Here is a 13,797-nt window from a genome sequence, read left to right on the forward strand (position 1 = left end):
AGTACCTAGTTATTGATTTATCTTCAAAGAAGGTTCTGAAAAACAAATACCTACATTGTATTGATGAAAATAAATAATAAATCAGTTCTCTGGCATATTAAGTAATGTATTTTGTGCAGACAAGCAGTAAATCTCTTCAATACTACCTATTCAGGTATTTAGATGCATAATATATATTATCTTGATCAATAATATACTCGTTTGATGGAATCTTAGTTATATTAAATTATCTTACATTAAGTTTGTTTATACAGTCAGAATTATTATTTATAATATAAACTGCACCATACTATCGTAATTTAAAATTATCTCCTATGATATTAATTATTGATTTGTTGTTTTAAATCAATTATTTAATTAATACGATCTCCTTTTTCGCTATTATTAAAATAATTTATATTTTCTAACCAACATGATAAAGTACACTAAATAACACTTTTTAGATTCTGAGCGGAGTTATGAATGTATTGATTTTACAATGATGTTTGTTTTTTTATTTTATTTAAATTTTTTTTGTGTCTGTCATCATGTTTTGGGCAAGGGCGCCCATAGGGGAGAGAGGGCAAGGGAGCGACATGCCCCTCCTGGAAAATGTCGAAAATCTTAGAAAATTGTTTACTGTGATCAAAATCAATTTATTTATTTAGATACAATTTAAAAAATCAATTTAATATATGAAAATCTATAATTTATTTATGAAAAATCGGTTTATTTAGTTTGGCAATTCAGGTTATCAGCTATAAATAACAACACTCTTTTTCGTTTCTTTTCTATGTATAAATATCAATTCTTAAAATATTGTATATTGGCACAAATACGCTATGTATATGTGCGTGTGTGTGTACACTGTACACCACCATAATATTTTATTTATGATCACAGATTTATATATAATTATAATTATATATAATATGTAATAAAGAAATACGGAAACGGAATGAGTATTTTTATACAAGCACATTGCCCGGCTGTCATTATTTAGTGTTATTGTAGAATAAAATAATTTTAAATTATCTTACGATAAAAACAATAAATAATGTTCATTAGTTATTATTGTAAATAAAGGTATTATTTATTATCATTATTAAAATTTTCCTTTTAAGAACCAAGGACGAAATTACATATTAAATGACCAAAAATAATTGTTTATGTTATTTTGTTGTAAATTAAAAATATGGGTATTTACATGAAACTTTTAAAGTATATTATTATATTTTATTCACACAATGACTTTTAAAAAGTATTTTTTGGCAAAAATTAATTTAATATTTTATAGAACTAATTCTTACTAGTAAAACAAATTACTTTTATCAGAATAATATCATAAAATATACCAAATTACTAAGTAATATTATAGACGGACGGACCGTCTTCGCCCTGAATCGTTTTTCGTGTACAATGATTTTATAACATTGAATTTAAATTTAACACCGTTCATTACAGCTACCCACTTGTAACCTACCGTACAGCAGTGCAACATCCACTTACCGGCTTTTTTTAAATTATTTTTCATTATTTTGGATTGCTTTTAACTCGTGTACTGATGTTGCACAGAAGGTATGTTGTAAATGTGTGCTCTTTAAGACGAAAGGAATAATATAATACTAATATGCTTTTTGATGTAATAAGAATTACAAATTAAATTCTTGTACGTATTTTGTTTTTCTTCTACTAACCGTTCGTTTCGTATTTCCCTTGAAGTGCATTGTTACTTGTTAGAAATGGAAAACACAAGTTGGACGTATAGTAATAATAATATACTAATTTTCATTCATAGTATTGGTAGCTTTTATTTATATAAACTGATTTCAAATTTCGTTTATCTTTTGTCGTGACATTGAAATTAAAAACACCTTTAATTATTTTGTTTTTATTGTTATATAATACCTACAGTTTACACTACAATTTTAAGTTCACATACAATTATTACCACATCATATACTTCTATAAGATAAATTGTTATCTAAAACAAATAATCTATTCAATTTTTAAAAAGTTGATACTTGTTTTTTTCATTTCATTTCAAATATTTGCGATTTGTGGCTTTGCATCTAAAATGTTCTCTCTAAGTTCCAACAGTTTTACTGAAATGCGTCGTACAATTATTTTTGAATTTTGCCAGGAATAATTAGACGGTTCATGAGCTGATGAACTGCTGCGAAATTCAATAGAAACACGAAACGGTAAAGTCGGCGCAGACAGACGCGCTAAATAGCGCCGCGCCTATCGCATACCTCGAAGATATACATGTCGAGCAATTATTTAACTCAAATTCCACCTGCGTATTTATAGTGAACCGAATCGGGTTTATCTCGCGGTGCCGCACATAATATCGTGACACCACACATACACCCGTCGGTACCTATAGATATTTATCTGTGTGTGTGTGTGTGTGTGTGTGTGTGTGTGTGTGTGAATACTATACATACTATACTCGTACCATACACTCCTCGTCCTCCCATCGTGAAATCGTAAATTCCGTAAACCTCGGACGTTAACACGGTCAAACAACCCTTTCGACCGTTTTGTAAATGGGTTTGTACGACGACGAGGATCGACGGTAAACAATGACTGAGAGGTGGACGGAGGGGTGGAAACGCGACACACTATACAGTGGCGGTGGCGCTATAATATACAATATATATGTATATAAATATACTGTTGCCACTGCTGTAGGGTAGGTGCTCGCCTAAAGCCATTCCGAACAAATAACTCGCGGACAATTAGCGCGCGCGATGATGAAAATCTGTTTCCCCTCTGTACTCCGCGTCTTGTGTACCTATCCGACTTGTATGTTCCGTTCGTACGACAACACCGCCGCCGGCGGCACTGTTCGTTGGTCCGTATCGATTCAATTATTCAACCCTCTGGTACCTCCGCCTTATCCCGTTCGGTCAGGTGTTATAATCCATTGTGTAAGCACGTGCACGTGCACGTATGTGTGTGTGTATGTATGTGTGTGTACATGTAATGTTCGTGTGCGTATGTGTGGGCGCTCGCGCGATTACCAAATGAGCGTAAATTCATATACGAGTTTAACCGTTACGTACCGTACCAGTCGGTACATTGAATCGGACAAAAGGTCGCGGGACGACGGGAGCAAAACAAAACGAAAACGACGAGAAAAATAATACGAATGGGAAAACTCTACACGTGGAGTGGTGTAAACACATAACGATCCTCGACGAGACCCGTGTGTTTCGAGGTGTTGAGATAGGTTAGGTTGATTGGGCCTGTAGTCATGTAATAATGATAATAATAATAATAATGATAATGCGTTTCCAACCAGGGTAGTTACTTTTAATGGTTGTTGTCCACTTATAAACCCTTTTACAAAGTATATTACAAATTACCATCGGCCGCCGAACAGCCGAATCGGTTTCGAATAAAGCGAAGTGATCCCAATAATGGTTGAGGGGAATTCAAATGCTGCGATTTTCCATAAAATTCCAGTTATTCATAGAGTATGAACTACCAAGTGATACCACCTTTGAAGAAATATAATTGTTTAAACATTTTTTTTATAGGATATGTTTTTTTCGATATATTTAAATCGGGATTATTAATTACAATCATTATCATAGAATAATAATTAGTATCCATAAAGTGTTTTGATAATATTATTTATTTACTATAATATTGTATAATTAGTATTTATTGTGTTTATCCAGTATTCACATGGATAACTACTTAAATGTTTGTAATTAAAGTCTTTAATCTTCACGTATTTAATTATAACCTAACAATTTAGAAATTCAACGTATTTACATGTTGGAAAACAAGAAAAACATGAATTATACGTTTTATAATAATAATTATTTTAGTTAACTATTAATATGTTTGTACTTTGTAGTTTGTAGTGCAGTCCTACATAAGGATATAATTACTAACATTTTTTTTTAATTAGAGGACAATATTTTTTTAAATTTAACTACATCTTACAACTGATCCAACATTATGAAGTATTAATTTTTTTAAATCAATACACTTAATAATAGAATAGGTGGTAAAATACATCTATGTAATGTGTTTCACTTGTCAGTATATTATAGGTATTAGATAAAAATTCCATAATGTGAAAAATGAAGACACAATTATTTCAACTTATCGTTATAGTAATGAATTGACCTCTAAGATAGCTTATTTAATTACAATAATTTTATTATAAATATAAAATATAAAATAAATATATATTTTTTTACATTAATTTAATACCTAGGTACCTACCTATCTGTATAGTACACTAGTGTGTATGTCATTAAAGTTCGTTTGTTGTTAACACTAATAGATAAATGGAAAATCAAACATAATTAGTTCTTAATTATTTAAATTTGAAAATTTAATAAGATAAATAAAAAAGATCCGTGTCTAATGGCATTAAATTTATCGAAATATTATTCCACAGAAGATAGTATATATGATTTACATTACAATGTTTAACACGGCGCATTATATAGGCAATTTTAATTTTGTTTGTATACAATATTATACAAACATATTATTGGGATTTCTGTTATATGCTTTTGTGTTTTCTATACTTCTGGATAATTTTTTTAATCCTTGTCATGTAAAATAAACAACAGATAAATATAATGTTTAATCGTATTTATTTATGAAAATGACCAAAATATGCTTTTAAACATACATTTTTACATCATACTACTATAATTATTAATTATTATTACAGTATTAATAAAAAACAAAAAAATCTATGATTAGATGCTCAATGAAAATTGTATATTCATTCGATGTTTTTCAATGTAATTTCTCAAATTAATTAATAAATTTTTATTGGTGAAATATGTAAAATCATCAGGTTCAGTATTGAATAGTTCATAAAACGTAGGTATGATGATCGCTTTTATTCACGGAAGGATGGCTGGTTTAAAATACCAATACAGGTATTGAAATATCGTCCAAACACGTCGGGAGTATCAAATGAGATGAAAATCCATATGGGTTTGATTCAAATATGTCATTCCTTTAACAATGTATGGAGTACCTAGGGAGTAGAGACCATATTGAATTCTGGATATTCGTGTATGCTAACGAAGTCGCTTTAATGGTTGGACCAGATGCCGAAATAAATGAAACACAATAATAATATTATCGTCACAGAAAGTGAGTTGTGGACGGAATGAGTGGTGTATTGATTATTTTCGCTTCTCTTTGTTTTCTCTGCCCGATTGACGGGGTACTGTAGTACTACGACACCATACTAGACGGGATGACGTGGCAATGAAAGAGACGGAGGTAGTCGAATGTAAAAAGACGGGAAGGGAGGAAATAACGATTTCTGTAGATGTAAAAAATGGACGAGGTCCTTGAGGGAGGAGACAAAAGCGTTTAATAGACTGTCGTAAAAGACTTAAGATTTTATCGTGATTTAATATCGCTGCCCGAGATCTGGTTGGCGGTGGACAAGAGGAACGACTAATCGTTACAATGGCATCCTCAACTTTTTCCACCCACTATCGTCCCCCGGGGATCCAGAATTGACTTTAGTGCTCATCATTGCTTAGACGGTGGTGCTCCTCCACCGGCTGGTGGTTCATTACCATAATATTGCTGTTGCAAAAATAAATGCATAAAACATAATATATATTGTATAATACAATGCATATTATATACGTATAGAACTGAATAGTATAGAGTGATAAAAGTACAAAATACCCCATTTCACATCTTAAGTCAATAATTTCACCAGCCATAATAAAGCGGATTTCTAACATTGTTATTTTTGTATGTTTACCACAACTTTCACACTGTATAAGGGTCATGTCGACATCCCCGTGGAATTTAACCAGTAACTGGTGTACAATTCATGTCTCGAATACATAGTGTTTTCTTGTTTATCGCTATTTTTTTCTTTTCTTTGTAATTTTTTATGTCGAAGTAATTCAAACGCTTACACAGAAGATATACAGTTTTTGTGGTCTAGAAAATGTACATTGTACAATATATAATAAATATAGTGTGTACGGTAATAATACTAAAAAAAAAAAAGCTGCGAAATACAATATGAATACCTCGGAAGTCATTGTTATTCGTTGTGCATATGCAAAACTATGAAAATTGTTTTTAATATTTTTGTCATGTAGCGAGGACAAGTGTTTTGATATAAATACGCGTATAGTAATGTTGAAGTTTTCAATATTAAATATTGACAATTTTATCTTTTACAATATTTATTTCATACAACTAAACAATACACATGCCTATTATATTATATATAAATGTCGATCATCATCGGTTTTTTTTCGTTTAAAAAATATAAACATAGTGATTGATGAAATCGGTGTTACAATATTCTAGTAGAGTATAATATAATGTATAATATTATTATGATCCCTAGTAAATGTAATATTATTCATAGATGTGTTTTTTATTACAACATGTTATAAAATAGTTACAATCATTTATTACAATAATTTTTTTACTGAAATTATATTTTATAAATATTCACTTTCTAATCAATAAATTAAAAGTATATAATAATCATCGGAAAATTTGAAATGTCATTAAATAGGTAAGCAGTGTGATCGTATAGTAATTATATAAAATGTTTCATAAGTTGTGCACCTAACTGACTAACCATATTATAAGATATTTATTGAAATTTGCCTCTTGAACCATTCCGTCTCGCAACAATTCTCCACCTATCTCCATACATCGCCAAATTTATCCAATTGGTCCATTGAAAGCTTCCACATAATTTTTATTATATCTTTCCAAAAAAATCTTAAAATCTTAAAATCCAAAAAAAAATCTTTCCAACTATTTGTTCGTATTTTCGTTGGTATTTCTTAATATTTCTTAATTCTTTAGGTTTCAGTGCCATCGCTAATCTAAAGAGCTAGTTATGTTCTGACTTTTCTACGAATTTTCAAAGTTATTGATAACACATAAAAAAAGTAGTTAAAATAAAGTTTTTAACGTTCTATATTCATTATTACACTGCTTACATATAAAATTATTCGTTGATAATAGGTCTTCCATTAAGTTCCATTTTTATAAAAAGTCAATATGGGATTTTGTCGTATGAAAAAGTTTGTATTTACAAAGTTTACTTGGTGATTGTTTTAATTTATTTTTAATCATCTAAATTGTCAACAATTTGTTTTTAAATGATTTGGTTTAAACAGTACAACTGACAAAGAGTGTACAGAAGTCAACAATATTAAACAACGATTATCTCTTATAACATTTTAACTTTTAAAGTTTTTTTAACTCAAGTTGTACGAAATGTGGTTGTCATAATAAATGTATTTGTTTAAAACATAAAATAACAATATAAATCATGATAGCAAGTAAATAATTCAAATTTATTACAATATGGTCACATTTTAAATTTAAAATTCCCATAAATTAACTCTACTTGTGAGGAGCATTAAATATTATAAATAATGTGAGTAGGTACATATTAACGAAAGCATCTTGCTTTCTCAAGAACGTGTAATAAGTCAAATTGTTAGGAATAGATTTCAAACGAGTCTAATACCTCAAGACTTGAACATTATTTTTACATAAGTTGTAACTTTTAGCTGTACTAGATATGATTTTTTATTATGTGATAATAATACGATAAAATATAATTATAAATATATAAATGATTAAAATATTTTTTGTCAGTTTTTTTTTAATTTTATTAGCCATTAGTTAAAATTGTCAGTTAAAATATATAATGTTATAAATAATAATAATTTATAAATAAGTATAGATTTACTACCTAAATGAATAGGTAGGTGCGTTTGTTTACAATTTATTATTTTATTACATTGCATTATTGCAACAATAATTCAAATTTTATGAACTCAATTCCATTAAGAATATTTGGTAGGTATATGAATATATTAAAACAGAATATTATCATGCAATATGATAAAAGTTAACATGTTATATTATGCTTCATGAGTTCATATTTTTGATGGGAAATAAGTTTAAAATAAAATCGAATGAATTTAAACATTTCGTAGTATTTCTATGAATATCAATGATTTTGATAACTAGAGTTTAAAGTGTAAAAATAAATATATTTTTGAATACATTTTGAGTGTAAATAGGTCATAATATTCTAACCTTATATAGGAGACAGTATCTCTAGCTGAATGTTTACTTAATTTTTTTTTTGACGTTTGGGTAGGAATATATAGCGACTTATTCCATGCCAGAATATTTGTGGTAGTATAAAATTTGAATTTTATTCGGGTATGAAAAAGGTTATCATTATGAGCCAAAAAAAAAGAACCTTATATAGAGACATTTTGTTTGCTAAATAGTGCCGTATTGTCGAAAACTCTGTTCCATAGGTTAATAGACATCCGTACAATTTGCATAGTGTAGCGGATATTACGGTCCAGGAAAACACACAAGGAAGTCGTTACATCCGCGATGAGCATAATGTATACAGATCCTTTATATTGTATCACAACAATATGACTATGCTAAAATACTGTTGGGTTAACCTAACCCGAAGGGTAGGTTGTGGCTGACCAATTTCCGATAAACTAATCTAGAAATGATAATACTGTACAACATACATTCCTACGTGGTATGAATATATAATATATACCTTAAACCAGTTTTGTACATAAATAAATATAAACACGATACGGAATATAGACGTGTGTTGTGTGTATACATGTGTAATATTGTATATAGTAAATATACAAAAGTATATGGTACATAGGACCTGAATTATGTATATGAACTTATTTTTCTCTTTGTAATATAATGAATATTACTACTTAGTAGTGCAGTTAGTACCTAAGACCATTTTTGTAAAATAATTAGTCTGATTAGCTTAGGAATATTTATTGGTATTAAAATTATAAACTGGATTTGACAATTTTACTATTTAAATGAAATAAGGAGTGAAAGAGGTATCGTTGAAAAATATTTCTATCTAAGCAAAAAACCGAATTTTTTTAAATCATCATTTTTGATGCGTATATTCAATATTGTAGGCACCTATACAACATTTATTTATAACATACTTTAAACCTACTGAAACCGATTTAATTATATCATAAAAATTATGTGAATAACCTATAAAGTATTAAAAGTATTTTTATTTTATTAATATTTATAAAAATAAATTATAATATCAGATGATTTAAATGGCCAAAACCATTTTTAAAAAAAAGAAACGTGTACCTAAATGTTATAAAATAGCAATTTAAATTTAAAAAATCATAAATTACATAATTTTTTTAATTGCAAAATTTAAACCAGGTGTGAAATATATATTTATTAATTATAAAGATAAGTAATTGGATGTTAATGAAGACACCTTGCCGGTAAATTATGCTTAACCATTATAAGAATAATTTTATAAACTGTGTTTATTTACTAAGTACTTATAATACATCTTATATATATAAATGTATACTGTATATTTTACAAATATATATATTATGTTTGTGCATCATTTTATTTTTATGTTATTTTTAAGGGTTTATTTATGGAAATTTTCTAAGTTGCTAATTACAATTCCTCCACCCCCGCACTCACACTCATAATCACATAATAATGATGAAAAAAGGATTAATTATCTATCTTTTTTTTTTGTTACTGCTGATTTGAATATGAATTACATTAATAAAAAAATTTATTCTTTTTCGTTAATCTTTGGCGTTTCGCCAATTCTCTGGTACTTGTCGTTTAAATATAAATCGTGTGACGTGATAAAACGATCTGAAAATTCCCATCATGTATATATAAAAGCCGTTTGGGTACAATGGTTAAAGAAACATAACAAAAAAACAAAAACATCATCTACTTATATGTTGTAGACGTGTGTTTTTGTGAATGTGTACTGATTATGTTCGGGGAAAACAATACGACGGAAAGACAAGGGACACAGTATTGATCATACCCTCTGTTTGTTCTGCTACACTTTGAAGCTGAAAACGTCATCGCGTTAGATTGTGTAAAAGAAATTAAGCTCTTTTAGATATTGTTAGATAAACACTTAGAGCATATATACTCTCCTTATAATGTGGTGAAAATCAACAAAACGAGTCTAAAAAATATTAAAGGTATTTACGGATAGATTTATTATATAATATAGGTACATGTACATTTACGAAAATAATATGTTCGAGAGGTATTAATACTATGATAGTTATTTATTCGATATTTTCTATATAAAATAATATTAATAATGATTATGTGAAAATATATTATTATGATGATAAAAAAATATGAATTGTAACTATAATATTTGAGTAAATTGTAATAAAAAAATTAGTGATACTTTTAAAATTGTTGTTCATTTTATTTTAATATTTAAGAACACGATAATATTCAAATTATTTTATTTAGTTTAAATGGACATTTTTTTGACTAAAAATAGATAAGTCCAAATGTAATTATTGATATATTATTTTAAACTATTCATGATTTCTAAATTTGATCTATTCTGATTAGCATACAATAGTGGTTTAAATTGTTTTTATTATTTTATATTTTACTGAATAATGTATGCTAATCGTGTTTTATTTATTAAAAAAAAAAAAATGTATAGAAATTTAATAATATGTGTGTATGAACAGGCACATGATACGACATATTATTTTTTTCTAACTGCGAAATATTCATGGAACTATAACGACAAGGGTCCATAAGTTGGTGATGGATGATGGTCATGGATTATACTTTACCATCGTGAATAATATTATACTCCCTGTAATGTGTATTACATGATATATGTTTTAATATATTTTTATAATTTATAAGCCATTGACATAATTAAAACGTTTTTGAAAAGACTGCACATCCAAAAATAAAAAATATAATAGTTCAATAACAAATTCTTATTTTGTTGATTTATAGTAATCAAGTGGTTCGATAAAAAATATGATAAAAATATTACTATATCGTAATAATCATTTCAAGGTTAACAAATGTAATAGGTAATACACCAAAAATACAATGTTATAAAATAAATATTATTATTAGGTACCTGGTTATTTAATTAGATACGTTAGGAAATCGCAATTGAAATTACAAACAAAATAGTTGTATTCATGTAAAATTAAATATTTTTACAAGAATATGGCGTAACCTAACCTAACCTGTAGTACTTGTAGAACTGTTCTACTTAAAAATATAAATATAATTTTTTTTTAGTCCTATCATACCTTATGAGTTACTAATTCATGACAAGTAAGTGAATCAATGAAAGTAAACATTTTATGATGCAAATCATTTCAGGTTTCAACATTTTCAAAATTGTCTAAATTTGTTGAATTTGTCGAGAACGGATTAAATAGTTTTTTTATTTAATAAAATTATTTATTTAATTAAAACAGTAGTTTATAATATTATAATAAATACAAATTTCGGAAAAATCTATTTATTTTAAGGTTTGGGTATAAATGTAATTCTTTTTTTTTAATATACCGTTAAAATATACATTATGTTTCACTAAGAGTGAATCACCTTTATGGTGAGGGAGGGAGGTGTTTTTTTCCATTTTTATTATTGTCTCAGACGTAATTAATGATGCCAACAGATTGCTCTAGAAGTGAGTGATGAAATCAAATAGACTTTAAATGTTATCGCTTTGTTTTTATCCAACCATGGTAACTGTACAATACTCCAAACTAGATATGCTTTAACGAATTTGACTTTAAAATATGTATGTAATATAATAATTGAATAGAATACGGTATTGGTATACTTAGTGGGTAGACACACAGAACAATTGTGAAGTTGTGAGTGTATCCTATATTATGATGTTGTATCGTTTTTATAATCGTATATACCTAACTAATCAAAACTTACAAATGTTTAAAATCGGTTCATTGTTTTTTGGATAATTGTTTAAATTCTGGTATAACGTTAACGACATAATATCTACCATTTTTAAAGCTTTTAATTCATATAAAGTTCCTTTCCCATTTCGCAAAGTCAGTGGTTATAACGTATGCGTAACTTAAACTCATAAATATAATGTTGTATAGCATACCAATATATATTACACCTGTTAGGTAACTATATTCATTTGTTTTCAAATTGAGAACTCTATATATTTGTGATATGTTTATTTTATTTTTGTTAGGTACTTAGTTTTTCATAATCACAACAGGGAAACAACCATTTCAATTTACATATTTTGAAAATAAACGAATGCATCCGACATATTATTTAAAAAAAATGATAATTAAATAATTTATTACAATAGTGATGTCATCAATTGTATTACGTCAACGTCGATCAGTACTCAGCTAGACAAATGTAATAACAACACAATATGGAATATGGAAAACATTGTGGGATGTTTGTCAAACATAGAGATTTGAAAAAGATGAATGTTTCGCTCTTTGAGTGTTTTGTTGTTGGAAGAAAAGATCGTAATAGTGAGCAATTTATCATATTGTACTTTTTATATTTTTTTTTAACCATAACAGAATGTGCGTTTTAGTCACAATTTTAACGTTATTGCAAAAATAAAAGTAAGAGGGAACATAACCAGGGACCAATAAAAATGGCAGGCAATGACTCATGTTCGTTGAAGCGTCGTTTATCTGTTTCACTCACAACATGTCATTGGTAAAAAGTTTCTACTATGGTATGGTGGACGTATATAGTGTTGCATTCAAAGCTCGTGCATTTAAAATTAATTGCTAAATGCCCGGGTAGCCGGAAGTGAGTAAAAATTTGTGCTATTTTTTTGTGTGTTTAATAATAATGGCGTCGGTGAAAATAATTTCGAGATAAACCATAAACATGTGTGTTGAGTATTATAGTATTGTGTGTGTGTATTTTTTTTTCTGTACCGTTTTGATGATTGGAACTGTGTCTGAATTCGCAGCTTCTGTCAATGCACGTCTGAGTCGTGCCCGACGCGCCTGAGTCCCCTGAGCCGCCAACGTCTGAGCTGAGAGCAGGATTCCCGCCTGGATCCCATATAGAATAATTTTTTGTATAAATCAAACTAATCAATAATATACCTATAATTTTCATGACAATATATTGTTTTAGTTCAAATGGTTTTATGATTTAACAACATTTTCAGTATCATTATAGTAATAATATATTTTTTTCTCATAGGAATTAAAATAATATGATCAAATATGCTAGGCAATTGTGCCGAATACTAGCATTTAAATAAGTAGTTCAATAGAGCATTTTCATGAAAAAAAGGCGTTGTATGTAGTTAGTGAAATATGAATGCATGCATTAAATTATGTAAAAATTATTAAATTATGTACTTTTAACATGCTATTACATTTAAAAAAAAGTTAACATGTCATGATGATTATATTATACAGAATTAATATACAAACGAGCTTCAAATATGGTAAAATTTCATAAAATATGTAACTACTGTTTGAATATGTATTTCATGTTATTGAAATTAGAATATTTGAATAATATTAATCCTAAAAGCTACTACAGTAACTTCGAAGTTTTGAAACTTCTAATGAATTGGTAGGTAACCCTTAATGCTAAGAACTTCAGATTTAGGTAGTTTAAAATATATCATCTAGTTTATTTTTACTTTTATTTTTTGAGTTTGAGGGTAAACATCTACCTATGAAAACTGCATTGTTTTTATTTTCTACGAACAATTATTTTCATTATTAATCTGGTTTTTTATTTTGTATATGTGATAACATAATTGTATTGATTGTATTATGCAAATAAATTTTATTAGCATAACAAATATGAAAATTTTACCTGGTTTATATGATTAAAACATAAATAGTACGCACATTTTTAATTGAACATTATTTTATTTACAAAAAATTACAATTTAATATATCCTATAAAATATTATCTTCGACT

The 13,797-nt window shown here is 27.8% G+C and overlaps 1 protein-coding gene across 6 annotated transcripts in view; it reads right to left on the reverse strand.

Annotated features, from left to right (window-relative positions):
- LOC111032710 (small conductance calcium-activated potassium channel protein 2) overlaps positions 1-13,797 on the reverse strand; it is a 261,206-nt gene that overhangs the window by 114,726 nt on the left and 132,683 nt on the right. For 5 of the 6 annotated variants that reach the window (XM_022313151.1, XM_022313148.1, XM_022313147.1 and 2 more), the window contains one exon: positions 12,786-12,905. The exons of the other annotated variant lie outside the window; for it this stretch is intronic. In XM_022313151.1, the coding sequence (XP_022168843.1) occupies positions 12,786-12,905 (120 nt within the window). The remainder of the gene's footprint in view (positions 1-12,785; positions 12,906-13,797) is intronic. 6 annotated transcript variants of the gene reach the window in all.

The sequence above is a fragment of the Myzus persicae genome, unplaced genomic scaffold (assembly GCF_001856785.1).
Source record: "Myzus persicae strain clone G006 unplaced genomic scaffold, MPER_G0061.0, whole genome shotgun sequence".
Lineage (NCBI taxonomy): Eukaryota > Metazoa > Arthropoda > Insecta > Hemiptera > Aphididae > Myzus > Myzus persicae.